The sequence below is a fragment of the Cervus elaphus genome, chromosome 10, assembly GCF_910594005.1.
Source record: "Cervus elaphus chromosome 10, mCerEla1.1, whole genome shotgun sequence".
Classification (NCBI taxonomy): Eukaryota; Metazoa; Chordata; class Mammalia; order Artiodactyla; family Cervidae; genus Cervus; species Cervus elaphus.
Window position 1 is genome coordinate 51,865,787 of NC_057824.1, and position 18,825 is coordinate 51,884,611.

At 46.3% G+C, this 18,825-nt stretch overlaps 1 protein-coding gene across 1 annotated transcript; it reads right to left on the reverse strand.

Moving 5' to 3' along the window:
- On the reverse strand, positions 1-16,475 carry KDELR2 (KDEL endoplasmic reticulum protein retention receptor 2). The gene is made up of 5 exons (XM_043915343.1): positions 16,245-16,475; positions 7,824-7,924; positions 4,659-4,817; positions 3,423-3,675; positions 1-2,070 (listed from the first exon to the last, which is right to left on the reverse strand). The coding sequence occupies exons 1-5, from the start codon at positions 16,333-16,335 to the stop codon at positions 2,036-2,038; spliced, it is 639 nt and encodes a 212-aa protein (XP_043771278.1). The 5' UTR covers positions 16,336-16,475; the 3' UTR covers positions 1-2,035.
- Positions 16,476-18,825: the final 2,350 nt, after the last annotated feature.

Here is an 18,825-nt window from a genome sequence, read left to right on the forward strand (position 1 = left end):
TTAATTACCTGATAACCTTTATTCAGGAAGTGAGAGTAATTCAGAAACAGTGCTTCGTGAGGTGCATCAGACAATGCCTTTGTTCCTAGCATGCGCTAGGACGCCGCCCTGTTCCCGCACGCCCCCCAAGGTACCTGTGAAGATGTCACCCTGGGGGACCACAAGACGGTGGCAGCATCTCAGCCAGCTTTACTTTTCCTCGGGCAGATGGCTGATGGAGGCGTCGACACTTCATGCTTCCTCAAGTCCCAGATCCTTGCTCTATGCTTTGTGCTCACTGAAGAATGATCCCAGCTCGTGTTTGATTTACATGCACAAAAACAGGAGACTCTCCCACCCCCAGTGTGGGAACGCTGGGGTCTGCTCCACTTAGGCCAGGATTTCCCACCCTTCTTCCTTGCCATTAGAATCTTCCAAGAAGGATGAAAACAGAAACTAAACTAGAATGCCCGAAAGAAACTCTGATACACAAAAGCAAAGACATGAGGTGGGGGTGGGGGGTGGAGTGAGAGCAATAAGGACAGGAGGTTAAACTATGCAGTTACACTGCCTGTTTAGAAAGATGTTTGGAGACACTCTAGATAAAAGTAAAACCCATCCAGTTCCCTTCCTTCACAAGGTATTTTAATGCAGTCAACAGGACCACTACCTCCTTTTTGTTGTAAGCCCTGTTAGTATTCAACACTTTAACATTTATGGTGCATCACAAAAAAACCCTAAGTCATGTTTTTGCATAAGTAAAAAAAAAAAAAATGCAGCAAATCAATACAATGGCAAAATCAGGAGGAAAACTGCAATTTTTCAAAAAAAAAAAAAGAGGTTTTAGATTAAGGGAAGAACAAATGTTTGCGGCCCTATATAGAGCTTCTGTTGCCAATTGAAAAACAAAGAATAAAACCCATCCTGACATGGGATGTTCCAAAACCCTAATTCAGAAAAAAAAGACAGTTTATGCTAGGTTTAATAAAATGTTTATTTAGGATGGTAACAGAAGATAAATCATGCAAGAGCTCAGTAAAAACAAAACAAAACAAAAAGAGTAAGAGGAATGGCAATTGGTGCTGCCAATCAAAAAAAAAAAAAAGTAAATCATTCTGCTATCCAAAAGGGATATGAAAAACCACTTGAATCTGAGAACAGACATGGTTGTAGTAATCTTCGGGAATTGTAAATTAATGTGATAGGTAACTACTTGTGTTCCATTCCTCAGAGGAGTCCTAAGTCCAAACTAATCACAAATGTTTCTCGCACGTCACACTCAGATGGCAAGCAGCCCAGAGCCATCCCCCCCGCCCCCCAGCGAGCTTTTCAACACCCTTGGAACAGTTTCAAACTGACACTTCTTCGTAGGGGAGGAGGGCAGGCACCTTTGGTGACTCTTAGAGGAGACTCCATCTACATTCAGAATCTTCAAATTTTGGTTATGAAACCCTTCAGACTTGCAAGTCATCCTTACCATCCTCGTGTAGTGTTTGACGTCCAGGGAAGGAGTTCCACATCAGTGGGAAGCAATTTGAACAGGTGTACCAAACTGGACATAGTGTCTCAGATTTCAAACAAAGATAACTCATCTTTTGGCAAAAAAAACAAATAAATATAGTGGAATGCAAGTTTGATAGATGGAGGGATATATAATCTACTGACTGTCAAGGAGTACAATTTCATTGCAGACACAAAGAATCAACAATTTCAAAGAATTAAAAAAAACCCAAAACAGTTTGCACTTATTCCTCACAAAATCTTCACTTTTGGAACTACCCCCAATTGAAGCTACACACTGACTTTATTAATACAGCATTAAGTTTCTTTGTGTAAAAAAATCTTTGTACATAGTAATAAAAAAAGATAAGGCAAGATGCATTAAACAGAAACCTTCTGGTTCTTTCCCTCTGGGTTCTCACAGAGCCACTGATGACTGTCTGCAACAGAAGAGCTGAGTTTCCAATTTTCCGTATCAAGCATCTTGAGCCTTTGCTGCGGTTAAGAATTCTGTCCGAGCACCCTGAGGACAGATGCTGGTGGTGGTCTTTGGCACTTACGCGGGCAGACTGAGCTTCTTTCCCTTGAGAACTGCAAGTTTAAAGACAGGGAGTGAAAACAAAAGGTTACTCATCCTGACAAGCTTCAGGTTCCTCCTTCCCATTCCTAGAAGTCTGTCATACAAGACACCACAGAGTAAGGTCGAAGGAAATGAACTTCTGACAAGCACCAGGCATTTGATTTGGGTGTCAATAAACAAAGTCCTCTGAAGTAAGAAAATGTCATATACACAGACTGGAATCTTCTTAATGTATCTGGATGCCATAGCAACTGAATTTAAAAATACTAGTTCAACTGAAATTGTCTTTTAATTCATGGCAGCTTTTTGTCATCGTGACTTCATCCCCTAATTGCATATATTGACATATAACAGTAATGAAAATTTTGGATGTTAAAAAAAGAGTTAAGATACATATGCCCTTGTATCTAGCAATTCCACCATTAGAAATTTTACTGTATAGCCAGGATTCTTACTGGCTATACAGTAAGCTATTCTTTACTGTATAGCCAGGATTCCCTAGCTGGGAGGCGGGAGAAGGGGGTGACAGGGGATGAGATGGCTGGATGGCATCACCGACTTAATGGACATGAGTTTGAGTAAACTCTGTGAGTTGGCGATGGACAGGGAAGCCTGGCGTGCTGCAGTCCATGAGGTCGCAAAGAGTCGGACACGACTGAGTGACTAAAGTGAGCTGAGGATTCTTAGCCTGGGATCTGTGGCTGGGTTTCAGGGCCCCTGAACTCCCTAAAACTATAAGTGCACGTTTGTGTGAATACATGTAACTGTGCATTTTTCTCTGAGCAAGGACCATGGCTTTCATCAGATTTTTGTCCAGTTCACATGTACTCTATTCATACAAAAGCAAATATATATATATATATATATATATATATATACACACAAGGACACTGAGTTAAACACTGGATTTTTAAGCCCAAACACCCATGAACAGGGGGCTGAATAAGTCAACTATGATAATAAACATAACAAAAGACTCCGCTGCCATCAGAAATCATGCAGATGTCCAGGAAAAAGAACAAATTATAGAACAGCATGTTGAGTTTAAATCATGTATCATTAAACCATTTACGTTTACTGAAACATTAACAGTGATTATTTTGGAGTGGTAGGATTCTGGGTGATTGTTTTCAGAATTATTAATTGACTGGTTTTACAATGAAAATGTGTCATTGTAGAAAAACAATAAAATTATAGCAAAAAAAGAAAAAAAAAGACTGAAAATCCTGACCAAGAATTCTACCTGACGGTCATTAAGATGTGGTCTGAAGCCAGTTGGCCTTCTGAGCAAGCGTCAGAGCATAAGCACAACGGCCAAGGGAGCCCTGGAAGAGGGAAGCGGGCAGGACACAGCCTGACGCACCTTTCGTGATGTACAAGTAGAAGAAGTCGCAGTACAGGATGGTCTGGACAACGCCGGCCACCACGGCGATGAGGTCAAAGAAGCCCTCGAAGTAGAAGCGCCAGATCCAGTTGACGAGGTACAAGGCGCGGTAGAGGCCCAGGAAGAACAGGTAGTGGGTGGTGATGGTCTCCGCCTCCCCGGTCTTGCTGATCATGAAGAGCTGCGGCAGGATGGCCACCGACTCCAGGTAGATGGAGAAGGTCCACAAGATCTGAGAGAGAAATAGCAGCCCCATCAGCGCCCGGTGCCTGCCGTCAGCTCACAGCAAACACTCCTGCTTCACCGTGAAGCAACATAAAGGGAGCAGAATCTGGGCATCAGAGCCTAGGACAGAGCAGCTCTGCAATTTAATAAACCACAGAAACTTAAGCCACATATAAAGGCGCAGACCCCCCAGGACAAGCAAGGTTCCCGGGCACCTCCAGCTCCTTGGACCTCCCTCCCCAATCTCGCCAGCGCTGCATTCTTCCGTGGGCAACTTCCTGACTTTTCAAACACGATGCTTCTCCACCAGCAGCTTCTCCCGCTCTGGATCTGGGGCCCTGAACCAACCCTGCTTCCTCCCAGAGCTGACAGGACTAAGGACTGGGTCCTTCCACTCCCTCACTGCTGTTTCTCCTTTCCAGGTGATATAAATCATTTCACCATTTTTCTTACTCTTAGGCTTTTCTTGGCATGGTTAAATCAAAGGGCTAAGAAGTCAGAGTCATAATCACCAAGCTCTCTCCCCAACCCAGCACTTCATTCACGCCTAGGGAGGAAGGGCCTAGGAGTTGTTCCTGGAGTGTTTTAAAACCCAGGCGCCCCCGCCACCAGGGGACGACCACTGTCAGTGAGGCCACCAACTCAACTCCGGGACGCGTGCGGCTGGACGGAGCACTTGGGAGCAGGCCACCCCCCCACGTGGTGGCGCTGGGCACCGTGCAGGCTGCACTTCCTCAGGACAAGGGGTGCAGCAGCTTGGTATCACAGAGGCCAAGCTTATGTTCTAGAGGACAGTCAGCAGACATTCAAGGGGGTGTCTGACCTGGGTGCTTAATTCTTGCCTATGATTTACTGACATCAAACTACGTTTGTTTGCCAACCCACTCCCCACCTATGCCCCCAAAACACAAGACAGAACCCCATTAACTGCAAACAGGTCTATTTCCTTAGGGAACCAAGCATGACTACCTAAGTAACCTCTTAACTAACCTCAAGAGGAGAGAAATCATGATTGACTAGAAATGAGAGGCCGCCCACAGGGACCACCAGAAACTCCACTCGGAAAGTATCATGATTTCCATCGTAGGTTGCCTTAAATTTCATGTAGATCAGGTACACTGTGGCATAGGAGCAGGCGATGTAGATGAGCTAAAAAGATTAAAAAAAAAAAAGATGCTTGGTCATCAATATTACAATTGCTCCAATTCCCTTGGTTTTCTACATCAGCCACATATATATACATCAAATTTAAATATAGTAAAATCCACTTTTGGGGGGGTATACAGTTTCATACGTCATAAAACCACCACCACAATCAAGACACAGATCAGTCCTAACACCCACACCCGCGCCCAGTTCCCTGCTGCTGCCCTGCGGAGTCATGCCTTTCTCCAGGCCCAAGCCCTGGCAAGTGCCAACGTGTCCTCAGTCCCTGCACTTTTGGCCTCTTCTAGACTCCCATCCCATAAACGGAACTGCGACAGTATGTCACCTTTCAGCCCGGTTTTTCTCAGTCAACATAACCACCTGAGATCCAGCTGCGCTGCCCTGCGCATTAAGAACTGGTCCTCTGTGTCTTTACGAAGAGGCAGCCACAGAGGTTCATCCGCCCACCAGTCAGAGGACAGGCGGGTTGTTCACAGCTTGTGGGGCGGGGGACGGAGCTGCTGCGAGCATCTGTGCACAGGCTCGTGTGTGAACATAAGCCTTCCTTTCTCCTGGGTAAAGCCCGAGGAGCAGGACTGCTGGGTCAGGTGTTACGTGTAAGTTTAACTTTAGAAGAGACTGCCAAGAGACGTATTTTTTTTTTTAAGAAATGTATTTTTAATCTCTTTGTAAATTATTAGATAGTTGCCTTAGAAAAGAAAGTGAATGGCAAGTTCAATACAGTTCAAAACGAAGGCACTTCCTTACAGCATGAAGATATTTCTGAGCTAGCACTTTTCAGAAGATAATATAGACAAGGAACTCATGTTACACTGTGCAATGACAGTTTTAACTTATGTTATTTTAACACTGAACATTCAAATTTTTGCTATGAAATTTTGTCTGGCAACAACAAAAGCAAAACCAAAAGTAAGTGATAATTGTACAATGCATAGCTATTCAAGGGCTTACAATTAAGTTATATGGTGTTTCACATTCAAAAGGAAAAACACTACATACTAATCTGAACCCAAGAAAAAGTCTGACATTCTGAGATTACACCAATTTCCAGACTGCAGAATTTTAGGGTCAAGAACCTATAAACACAGGCAGCTGGGATATCAGCCACATGAGCTGGTCCTACTTCGCGCCAGCCAAGTCGACTTGCAAAATTTGATTCAGAAAATACTGGGGTCAATCGACCTAAGAGGAAAATGAGAGCAATCATCAAGTCCTCATATACTTCAAAACAAAGACCTGAACTGTCCTAGGCATCTTGAAGTTATATTTGCAAATAGTCAACAAAATATCAAAACTGTCCACTATACCCATAATACTAAAGAAGCAACACATATATACCCCTTCTCAATGCAAAATCAAGGAAGATTAACGCCTTATACTGTTAGAGGCATTCTCTCCACACAAAAATACATGTATATATGCTAGTGAATAAACACATAATCTGTATGTATACACAAAACACACACATCTATGGACAGAGTCTCCCCCACCCCGCCCCCAGCAGAACATCCAGTGGAGGCACAAATTGGCCGGGGGTCGCTCCCCAGTCCCCCACCCACAACCAGCCCCAGTGCATCCATGAAGGCTTAGCAGCCATTGAACAAAGGAGCTCCTTTTCTTCTCTCACCCATGCCTGCCATCTAAAGTAAGAAGCCATGAGCACATAAAACCCGGCTCTCATGCCCCTGATTTTCAGGATTATGTTTGGAAGCAACAATTAAGCAAGTAAGGATTCCTGAAAGCCGGGTGTCCTGACAGGGAGGGGAGGGGATTCCTGCTCACACAGCTCTGACAGCGCCAGTTTTAACTTGCCTGGACAATAAGCAAGGACACGCCATTTCTAAGGAAGCGAATTCCTGATGAGTTCCCATCACTGAGTAACAAAGAATGGAATGACTCTAGGTAACTCGAATGTGCTTCTTAGTGAAAGCCATGGGCTTGAATATTGCTTTGTCTACTCTGAACTGTGCTTATAAAAATGCTTTTGAACACAAAGCATTGCAGGAGTTGCTTTAAATACCATACCAATGACTTTAGCTTAAATACTACTTCCCGAGGCGCCCATAAGCACAGTGCCCAGCACACACCTGCCCGCTGAGCCTGTGAGGAAGGAACGAGTGGAATCTGACATCCCGCGAGTACCCTGAGCAGCCCGGGCTTGCAATCACGGCAGCAACTCCAAACTAGTCATCTGTCCAGGGCTGCTGTGAGCGTCTGCTCCCCTGCCAGAACCAAGGGTGCTGCCTGCCGTCTGCCAGCCCTCAGTATGCCCCGGGGGTGCTCACCACGTGCAAGTTCAATGCCTGCAGAGCGGACCCAGGCTGCCTGGAGCGTGGCGTGCGTGCTACCCGCGGCGCACAAGAGTGTATGCAATTATGCTGCATTTTGAGAGCCATACACTTGTCTTCCTGTGAGTTAGGAAAACTGTGACACGGAAGGTGGCATGGATACTAGCACTTAGGGCGAGTTAAAAGGCTTAGAAACCGTATTAAGTAAGCTACGGTGCAGATGTTGCTTAAGCACGGCCAAGGCAACAGGCAGACGCACGCCCAGGCCCGCAGACAGGCGGGGGAAGGCGGGGCAGCCGGGAGCCCGCCTGCCCTTCCTCGTCCTGAACCAACCTGCTGGCCTTTCCCAGGGACCCTGTAATCTCCCACTGCTTGAAAACCTAACAGTCACTCCTCTTTCTTCGAGGGTTTTCCAGAGCTTCAGAAGTTTATCACAGTTGAGGAACTTAAGACCAAGAAATCTCTAAGTGCAAAAAGCTTTAATTAAATAGATACTGCTTTGATACAAGAAAGAATATGCTTAATGATAACTATTCCGAGCTTTACATACTAGGTGGTCTCAAAAGGCTTACGTCAACAACAGTACATCTAGACATTCTTCTTGAAGATGCTTAATTAAGTGCAGAGGTGACATAAGTTTAACAGTTTCCACAGGTCTGTGAATTATGGACAAAACACTCCATTGTGTGCCACACCATACCTTCATAGACGTATTATATAATGAAATAAATGAAGTAAAAAGATCCAGGTAACGAGTTGTGAAGACCAGTGCAAACAGAAGCTGGCTTTTCCCAGAAATACCTGAAGAAACAAAAGGAAAGTGTTAGAAATACACCAAGAGCTCTGTGATTCTTGAAGTCAATACCACGAAGGGACTGCAGGAACTCGGGACACCAGGCACCAAAGCCAAGGGCTGGGATGACTCTAACGCATGACAGCAGTTTCAGTCTTCCTTTCCCTCAACATCCCTGAACAGACAAGGCGACGAGGAACCAAGTGGGGGGCCTTGCATCAAGGAAAAGTCTGAGGAGTAATCCCCCTGGCTTGGCCTCTTATAGTGACTGCTTTTGGGAGGGAGCATTACTTGGACGAAATAAAAACTTTAAACTTTTCCTGTTTTAACATCTTGAAACTCTCTCTCCCTCCAGTCACCACCACCTCCCGAGCCCTGCCGGGGCACGGGGATGCTCAGCTGGGACGACCAGACGGTACCCTGCCATCTGGATTTGGCCAAACAGTTGTGACAACAGACGTGCACCGTGGGCTTCAGCTGCTGGAGAAAGAGTGATTTTTTGAGGAAAGTGAATCTCACTAGGTGTCAGGACCCACCCACCCTCACCTACATTGTAAACTTCACATCATTAGACAGTTAAGCAAGTTTGTGTTTAGTGGAAATGTCACTGCACCCAAATCATTAGCAATATTCTTCCAGAAGGTGGAAATCACCTTGTTTTATTAAATGATATTTTACAAACAACCCTACTGTCCAAAGCAATTTTATAGCTTGTTGAAGCAAAAAGTCTAGCTCTGAGAATGTTATTTTTGTGGAGGAATAATTGCAGTTCCAGCCTATTCACAAAATACCTAAGAGAAACGGAAGGAACAGCTGCCTCTATCCCTCTGGATCCATCAGTAGTGACCAATTTCAAGCGCCAAAGGTGCAGATACAGATACAGAGAATAAGCTTGCCCCTTTTAGTCTTTTCCCCAGTGGTAGGGAAGTTTCTTTTTTTCTTATCACAGATCAATGTTCCAAAGGAGAATCAGTGAGACTGCTGTTGACACAGAGAACACACGAGAGAAGACAAGCTGGGGAAAAGGACAGGGAGCACGCAGTTCACGTCTGATGATTGTGGAAGCCTCGTGAGAGAAATTTCCAGTTTATTTTCTATGTGGTTCTTTCCCATATTTTAAATAAAAAAAATGACAGAATACATATAGGCGAGTTTTGTTGTAAAGGGTTTATTCTCCTGAAATTTTGGAAGCCAGGTAAACTGAAATTTGTCCTTGTTTTCAGACCCTATACTAAAAATCAGGGACTGGCATATTGCTTTTACCACCCCCCTTTGCAACCCAATTCCCATCAAAGTCATCCTTGAAGACACCCTCCCTCGGTGCTGCTTATTCATCCAGCAAGCACAGAAGACCCACTTCATCAGGCTGCTGCCCCGCTCCCGCGGCAGCGCTTACAAAGCGCCCTGTGGTCATCTGGTGGCCCGTCTCCCTCCCCTTCAGAGCCCCAGCACACAGGGAGATCCCCACTTTGTATTCTCCGTGCTCAGCACGGGGTCTGACACACAGCAGGGCCCAGAAAATACCTGCTGAATGAATGCACAAATGGAAAAAAGAAACGGTAATTCAATTTATTTTCATGTCATGGGGGTAAACTCATTTTGTGGTTATTTTGAGATAAGACTTCCAAAGAGTTTTCAGGTTATACTGCGTCTCTGACTGTAAACAGGTGCATGCTCTGCCCTAATTTACTGCCCGCCAGAGGGTGGGGCAGAGGAGACGGGGACAGGCGGTGTGTGGCCTGCAGCTTGTCCTGTGGTGTAGAACCCGGGCAGGAACCACCATGCTGGAGACCTGGGCACTGTGTGCCCACACAGTTGTGCCTGATTCTTTCTGGCCTGGACCCCAATGAGCAGGCAGCAGCTTTTCCCTTTAACACAGAAGGAAGTCTGTCTTCTAAGGAAGGTGGGGATCCCAGCTGAAGACAGAGCAGGCGGGGCAGTAATCTCCTTCCGGGGACACTCACTATGAAGCGGGAGGCGCTCCCACAGTCAGGTTCCAGGTTGAGACTGAAGGACACGAAGGCCAGGGTAACAAGCTCTGCAGACCACTCACTCTCGGCGGTTCTGTAACAAATGTACCACACCTCCACACCAGGGAGCACCTCCAGACTAGGGAGCACAACTCGTAAAACGGAAACCAATTATTACACCCACCACCATTCCCATCTTCTCCCACTGGGCCAAGTGAAGGTTAATGAACACCTCCAACTAAGCATTCCAGGGTTCCTGACCTTAAGTTCAGCTGCAGGTTAAAAGCTGCATTTCTCATATTCACACTGGTTTAGAGAACAAAACCCTCATCCAGACGCACAAGCCTTCCGTGAACTGTTTTTTCCTGCCAACACTGGATGCACCCAAGTGCCACAGGTCAGAGCAATGGGAACGGGCAGCGCTCACCCGGCGCCCCGGGCACCATGCGCCGACCCAGTCTCCAAGGACCCGGACGCTCTCCTAACGGCCACTAACGCCCTGGAGCCCCGGGGTCAGCAGCTGGCTCACAGCGCAGCCCTGTGAGCAGGGGAAGAGGCTGGGAAGCCAGAGGTTTGGGTTCAAGCTCAGCGCCGAATGCACCAAGTCAGACAGGCTCGTTACATACTCGGCCCCCCAAACCTCACTTTCTGCACCCGCCAAACGGGGACAAATTATGGGCCTGTTGGGAAAAGTGTTTTTTCGATACCTGCCATGCTTGTGGCTGCTTAGTGACAGCTCTTACTACGTACTGCTTTTCCTGTTTTCAGTGAAATCCATGCTATTTTATTAAAAATACCAACTGGGCCAACATACATGGAATAAAAAGCAAAAGGACCTGTAAACACCCCTCCCACTTCCCTTTTAAATGTGATGCTCCAGGCTTTTTTAAAGCCCCTGTCTCGTATGTGTATTTGTATGTGTACTCACACGTTTGCACCTTAAAATGGGCCATACTATCTCTTCGTTTAAAACTTGCTTTCTCAACTTAGTATTTCAGACGTATCTTCTCCTGTTAACTTCTACCTTATTCTTTTTAATGGTTGCATAGTGTTCTGCAGCGTGAACATACGAACATTTGTGTGACTACTCCACACAAGTGGACATTTGAGTTGTGTACAATTTTTGTTCTTGTAAATGCTCCATGAATATCTTTGTACCTATAAATAGAGTTCTGTATATATTTAGGTACAACAAACATCTTTATATCTATATATTTAGCTTGTTCACCTACATGATAATTTCTGCAGTTCAAATTCCCTAGAAATGTTGGGATAAAATATATGAACACTTTAACTTTTGAAATATTGTCAAATTTCTCCTACATAGGCTGTGCCAATTTACATATTCACAACACCAGATGAGAATACTCTTTACTTCACATCCCTGCTTACATCAAGATGTTGTAAACCTCTGACTTTTTCCCACCTAGTGACAAACGATGGCATGCACTGCTCTTTTAACACCCAAGCTTCTAACTACTAGTGGCAGGGCATTCTTTCATTTTTAACTGCCCTTCTGTTATTCTTCTATAAACTGCCAGCTTTGCTCATTTACCTATCAGGGTGTTTTTGTTTTTTTTTTTTTTAATTTGGAGGATTAATTAATTTAACTTAAAATTAGTTTAAAATGAAAAATTAATTTTATGGTGGTTATTAACCTTTTGCCACTTAGATATATTGCAGATTATTTCTCTCAGTTTATTGTCCTTTGATTGTGATGATATTCTGAATTAGGAAGGTAATTAGGGGAGACGAATCATCCTATCTCCTCTTCTCTGCCTGGTCCTATCCAGGACCAGGTATGGTATGAACATACATTCGGGTCTCTTCTACATCCATCAGCGAAGTTGCATACTTTCCTTGAGGAGGTCTTATACCCTCCCTGCTGTGAAATCAGGGGAGCCTTCCCCAGGGTCTTTCTCGCCACTTCACATCCATAGGGTTTACTACCTATGTGATTTGATATCCTGTATTTTTATTTTTTATATATATCTTATTTCAACTCAATCGCAGCTTTCTTGAGAACAGAAACTCTGACAGTGGCAAGCTGCTGCTCAGAACTGTGTCCCCAGTGCCTTGAGGTCACGGAGTGGGTGGTAAGTAAGTAAGAGCCATGATTACTCAGGAGCTGGGCACTCCAAAGAGCAGAGGTGACAGCTGCTACACGGAGGGAGCCGGGAATGGGAGGCAAAAGCTTCCTGGAGTATTCAAAGACAATAAAAGGAGAGGTATTCTCCTTGTGCTTCAAAAATATAAACTGTCACAACGAGGACGTACTCTACAGCACAGGAAACTATATTCAATATTTTGTAGTAAACTATAAGGGAAAGATTCTGAAAAAGAATACACACACACACACACATCTGAACCACTCTGCTGTACACTTGAAACTAACCCAACACTGTAAATAAATCAACCACACTTCAATAAACAGCAAAGAGAGGAATCTCCCCCAATCTGGAGAAGCCACTACAAAATAAACAAATAAATCAAACAAAATGCCAGTACGCTGCATACTACTTAAGACAATTTAAGAGGAAATATATTAAAACCTAAAACTTAAGCACATTTAAGAGCCAAGAAAATGGCTGCTTTTTGTAAATCAGATATATTCACTGCAAATAAACTATCTCCTAATAAAACTCAAAATATAAAGGCCTCCCCCCCCACACACACATATACTCTGTACAATTACAACAAATGCAGGGACACGGTACATTGCTGTCAAGTTTAGGATGAAAAACCTGCAACTTACAAGACAACAGCTAACAACAACCTAAGTAACAGGCGGAGGAGAGAAGGGAAGGACCAGGGAGGAAGGCTGGGAGCCTTGAGCTCGGAAGAAGCCACCAGTAGCTTAAGCCCACTAGACGCTGTACTAATAGCTATCAGCCCACAGGAAAAGGCAGACAGGAAGCTCCTCGCCTACAAACCAAGGTGTGTTCCCCAACACTCCCCAGGTCCGTGTTTAGGACACTGAAGTGACAGCCTGGGCACACTGTGGCTCCAGCGGCACTCGGTGCAGGACGACGAGGAGCTCACATCTCACTCACCCTCCGTCATGACAACGCAGACACCGGAGAATGCCATTTCTAACAAAACCAGTATCAACTCCCCAGCCTCCACTTTAAAAGGTCCTTTATGGCTGTTGTTCTGGAATTAGACGGTCAAGAAAGCAGAATCTTCCACTAAACTGGCTCATCCTTTACCCTAATGGGAAAAAGCCTCGTGGTTCTACAGTTACACCTATGTTCCAAATAAGGGCCAAAATCCTAAAATGAATCCCAATACCAGTTATTTTCAAAGTGAGAAACACAACCTGAATGTACCTCTCTCCTATTCTAGGTATTTGAGAAACTCATATCAAATTCTTACCCTTTCAAAAGTCCCTAACAACTTTAAATTAGGATGGAAAAACAAGGCAGCTAGTCAAATTCAGAATTTAATTCTGAATAAATGATCTTGGTGATTTTGATTTTTATAAGGCTAGAAAATCTCATATGTAAGAACTAAAATGATCCTAAGTCTGACAACGAGGCTAGTTTAGTAACTATTGAAATACCAAGCAAACATACACAAATTTAACTCACCCATTTATCTTCCTTGCTTTTTTGGCTTAAGTATTTTATATTTTTCTAAATACTCCTAAATCTCCCAAATGAAAATAGTGAATGTCAAGAAACAGCAAACCCTTTCACTCTCTCTTATTACTCAGTGGTTCCTCAAAAATTCCATATTCAGCATTGCACTAACTTCCCCCCAATATCTTAGTTTAGATCCATGTTTAGGAGATAGTGTGCTTCAATATTTAATGCCTTGACAGAGAATAGGATTCCGAGGAACATATAAAAGTTTAAGAGACTCATACAAAGACTTTGAAGCAAAAATAAAGATTAAAAGTAACATTTCTGGTGAGGGGGTGGGCAAAATGGGTAAAGGTAGTCAATAGGCACAAACTTCCAGTTAGAAGATAAATAAACTTTGGGGATGTAACATACAATGGGGACTACAGTTTACAAGACTGTATTGCATAGTTAATAGAAGAGTAGATCTTAAAAGCTTTCATCACAAGAGAAAAAAAAAGTCTCTATGTGTGGTGATGGATGTTAACTAAACTTACTGTGGTAATCATCTCCCAATACATATATCAAATCTGTATGTTGTACACCTAAAATGAATACAATGTTATATGTCGATTATATCTTGATAAAGCACGGATTAAAAATAACATTTCCTAGGGACTTCCCTGGAAAGTGCAGTCTTCCCAGTGGTCAGGACTTCACCTAACAATGCAAGGGGTGCAGGTGTGAACCCTGGTGAGGGAGCTCATGCCTCAGGGAAAAAAACAAGACATAAAACAGAAGCAGTATTGCAACAAATTCAATAAAGACTTTAAAAATGGTCCACATCAAAAAAAAATCTTAAAAATAAAATAACATTTTCTGAGTACAGCAAGAAATGACCTGAACCACTGACCTGGCATCAAATGCCTAAACCAAAACTACACAGACCAGATAGACATTTATGCAAATCTTTCACTGTGAGTTACCCCTTGCCTGTGCACCAATCCTGGCCCCAACAGTAATCTGGCCTCCCTGTGCCTCAGTTACCTCCTCCGCAGAATGGGGGCAAGGGTACTCCATAAGGTTATTTCAAGGACTATGTAAAAGTGTTAGTCACTCAGTCATGTCTGACTTTTTGCGACCCCTTGCACTGCAGCCCACCAGGCTCCCCTGTCCATGGAGCTCTCCAGGCAAGAATGCTGGAGAGGGTTGCCACTCCCTTCTTCAGGGGATATTCCCAACCCAGGAACCAGACCCAGGTCTCCCGCATTGCAGGCAGATTCTTTACAGTCTGAGCCACCAAGAACTATGTGGTATAAGCCATATAAGGCATTTACCTCACTACCTAACACACAGCAAGCACTTAAATATCAGCTCTCACAATCACTGAGATTACTTCGCAGTCATTGGCTGAAATTACTTCGCTGTCATTGGAAATGGTACAACTGAACCTCTTGGAAGTATGCATAAATTGAGATCATCTCCAAGCCAAACACACTGGTTTCAGTACATGGACTTTGTAACATCCATTTTGACTGCTCAAAGGTCTTTTTTGGTTCTTCTTACTTCCTGGATCTCAGCTGTGTTCCAGGGAGACAGGTGAGGCCTAAAGACTACAGCCAAAGAGAAGGTGGTATTACTTTAGAGGAGAAAATAGGGAGAAATCAATCAGGTACATGGAATTCTCTGCCACCCGGATCATTTGGGACTCCATCTTTTACTGTCTCTGCAAAAATTAAGTTCTTAAATTCTCCAAACGTTTATTACACTGAAGACATGGCATCAAAAATATGTGTAAGGAAGACTCTGCACTTAAGAAATCATTTAAAAATTCGCCGTTCTTAAGCTCTTAGCGCTAACGAAACGCAAAACCCTGCAAGGACTAGCTGAGAAAGATGGGTCTCACTGCCTCCCAGCAGCGTGTGCATGAAACGTGTACTCGCGAGGAGCCGCCAACTCACTGGTGACGTGGAGTGAGGAATTACAGGAGACCACAGGAGACCTCAGCGGTACCCGGCGGCGCGACGCAGGTCTAAGAAAACCCGTTATTAGATGGAGGCGCTCAGAGGAGTTTTGACGAACTAGATCGTCCCTCAAAGCAGCATTAACCGCCCCAAGAAATTCGCTTAGAGATCTCCCCACAGGACCCTCCCGCGGCAGGCGCGATCCGGGACCCGAGAGCTGCGTTGAAGCCCACGAGACTCTAAAGGACAGGCCTGCCGGGGCACCTTCACGGAAAGGCCAGTCCTCCGAGGGGCAGGGTGGGGAGCGGGGTGACCTCTCCCCGCGTCCGTCCCACCTCCCGGGCTGGGTCGGCTGCCACGTCAGGCCCAGCGCCGCGGTCCTGCCCATCCTCCTCCTGCGCGTCCCATTGATTCGCGGGTTCCCTGCACCTCGGGACCCCCCCGCCTCCTACCCAGGCACGCGGAATAGCGCCCACTGAAGCCGGGGGCGCAGGGGACCGGCCTGCTGGAGCCCCCGCCCCGCAGCCAAACTTTTCAGATCCAATAAGGCCCCGCGCGGTCCACTTGGCGCCTCCCCGGCCCCCGAAGGCTCAAGTTCGCAGCCGACCAAGTGCAGAGCCGGGCCCAGGGCCCCGACACCGCGCCCCGGCCCGAGCTCCTACCCCTAGGGGCCGCAGGCTCCCACCGGGGGCCGGCCGCCCGCCAGCCCGGCCGAGGGGGGTGTGTCGGGCCGGCGTAGGCCCGCGGGCCCTGGAGCGGCCGAGGTCGCACGGTCCTCCCAGGGACCCGGCCCCGCGCCCGAACCTCTCCCGGGCCTCGCCCGCCGCTCACCGGCGCAGGAGCGCGTCTTCCAGATCTTCAGCAGCAGGATGACGATGGCCGCCAGGTGGGACAGGTCCCCGGTCAGCCGGAAGATGTTCATGGCGGCGGCGGTGGTCTGCGCGGCGGCCCCAGGCTCGGCGGCTCAGGCAGCGGCAGCGGCGGCGGCCCCTGAAAGGAAGCGGCGAAGATGGCGAGAGCGGGCGCGACGTGGCCAGGGACGTGGCCGAACTGCCGGCGCGCGCGCAGGGCAGCTTGGGAGAGCGGGCGACCGCCAGGCCCCGCCCCGGCCCCGCCCCTTAAAGGGGACGCGCCGAGTGCAGGCCGGGCTACAGCGCGGCTGCGGGGCTCTTTCCGTGGGACCCTGACTCCTTGCCAACTTCCCCCCACCGGGTTTCCGGCTTCCCCAGGGGTGCCAGCGATTTCCTTTAACTTTTGAAATGACACTCCCCTGTGAGGAATCCCCCCCCCCCCCACTGGTTTTAAGAGCTCTATCAGTTCAGTTCAGTCCAATTCAGTCGCTCAGTCGTGTCCGACTCTTTCTGACCCCATGAACTGCAGCACGCCAGGCCTCCGTGTCCATCACCAACTCCCGGAGTTTACTCAAACTCACGTCCATTGAGTCGGTGATGCCACCCAACCATCTCATCCTCTGTAGTTCCCCCCCCCCCCCCCCCCCCCCCCACCAGCATCAGAGTCTTTTCCAATCAGTCAGTTCTTCGCATCAGGAGGCCAAAGTATTGGAGCTTCAGCCTCAGCATCAGCCCTTCCAATGAACACCTAGGACTGATTTCCTTTAGGATTGACTGGTTGGATCTCCTTGCAGTCCCAGGGACTCTCAAGAGTCTTCTCCAACACCACAGTTCAAAATCATCAATTTTTCGGCGCTCAGCTTTCTTCACAGTCTAACTCTCACATCCATACATGACTACTGGAAAAACCATTGCGTTGACTAGATAGACCTTTGTTGACAAAGTAATGTCTCTGCTTTTTAATATGCTCTATAGGTTTACTGTATAAACATGTATAAGAGGGGGAAAATTGATGTGACTGCATCACTAAAGATAAGGTGTATATTGGGGATATTGGGAAGGGTGCAGTTTATGCAAGGGTCTAAAGATTTTATTATTCTGAAGACTCTGAGAAAGTGTGTAAAACTAGGTTAGAAAATGAGCATTTCTGTAGGATGTGAAAATCACAAGAAATTTCTAATGGGATGAAGCTGATAAACAGGACACGGCTGCATAATTTACAGAGCCCAGCGCAAAATGAAAACGTGGGTTCCTCAATTGTTCAAAAGCAGGAAAAAAAGTGCTATTAGAGGTACTAAAATGTAAAGCTTTCCCCTTTATTTTGCATTCTCTCTCGACTTGTTTCTGTTTGCTATTTAATGTCATTCTAAGTAAAGAAAAAAAGAAAATTTTAAATCATGGTCATGAATTTTACCATTTGTCTTTATATTGTACTGTATCATTTTTGACGGCAAATATCAGAGCATGCAACATGGATGCAGAACGGAGTGTGGGTCCAAGAAAGCCCGTGATTAGCTTTGGTTTTGGACCTGGATCCTGCGCGGCAGACCTGGCATTGGAGGCCCCATTAGTGGGGGGAGCACAGACACCCCCTGGCAGAAAGTAGTGATCAAATTATGAAAACTCTCACTGGTGGTGGACTGGGAGGGGGTAACAGTGGGAGAGAAGATACCAGTGAGCGCAAGACGCATCAGTCGGTGAACCATATACAGGAGATGATGGACCCGAGGACAACGGAATGGTCTGGCTGCTCCCAAGTGGTACCGACACTAAACATGAGTGTCATTCATGAAACGTTCAGGACAAGCAACAGTCCCTTAAAGGCAGTCTAGGAGGCCAATAGGCCCCCCTGAGTGTCTGCAGGGAAGGCCTCCTGCCCTGCAGAAGGAGGGGGAGTCAGGCTCAAGTCTGAACTTTCATAGTTCCAGCCCCGGGGCTGAACTTGAACGAAAATTTCGATGCACCCAGTTGGTGTGAACTATTAAGATGGCTTCCAGAAGCCTGGAGAAAATGATGGCTCTCGGTGAATGAGGTCGAAATGCTAGGGTGTCAGGGTGTAGTGGGAATTCCTAATAATGTACTTTCACAGCCTTGAGAAATTCCGCAGAAATAGCACCTGGAAAAACTGCATATATTAAGAAACTGTGTTAATGATTATTACCTTTCATGTGTTTCTTAGAATAACAGCCTTGTTACAAAACCCCAGGCCCAGAAGGGAGTATGACTGGGGTCATGAAAGCCTGGACCTTGAAGCAGTGGGTCAGGGGTCTGGCACGAACGCTGCCCATGCGCTTGCTGATTGTTCCTGAGACTAGCCCAGAAGGGGACGGCCTGGGGTAAAAACAAGGAGAGCTGGACTATGTCAGTGTAGTGTCTTGAGAAAGGTAAGATCAAAGAAATTCTTGTAGCTAGAATGAGGAACCAAAGCTGGACTCAGACTCTGCACAGCAGTCCAGTAGAGGCTGCAGGTCCCCTGACCCACGGCAGCAGGGTTCGTGTTCTGTCTTCGTTCTCGTCACTCACTCCCGGACCATCAGGGCACACGGTGGGGATGGGATTTT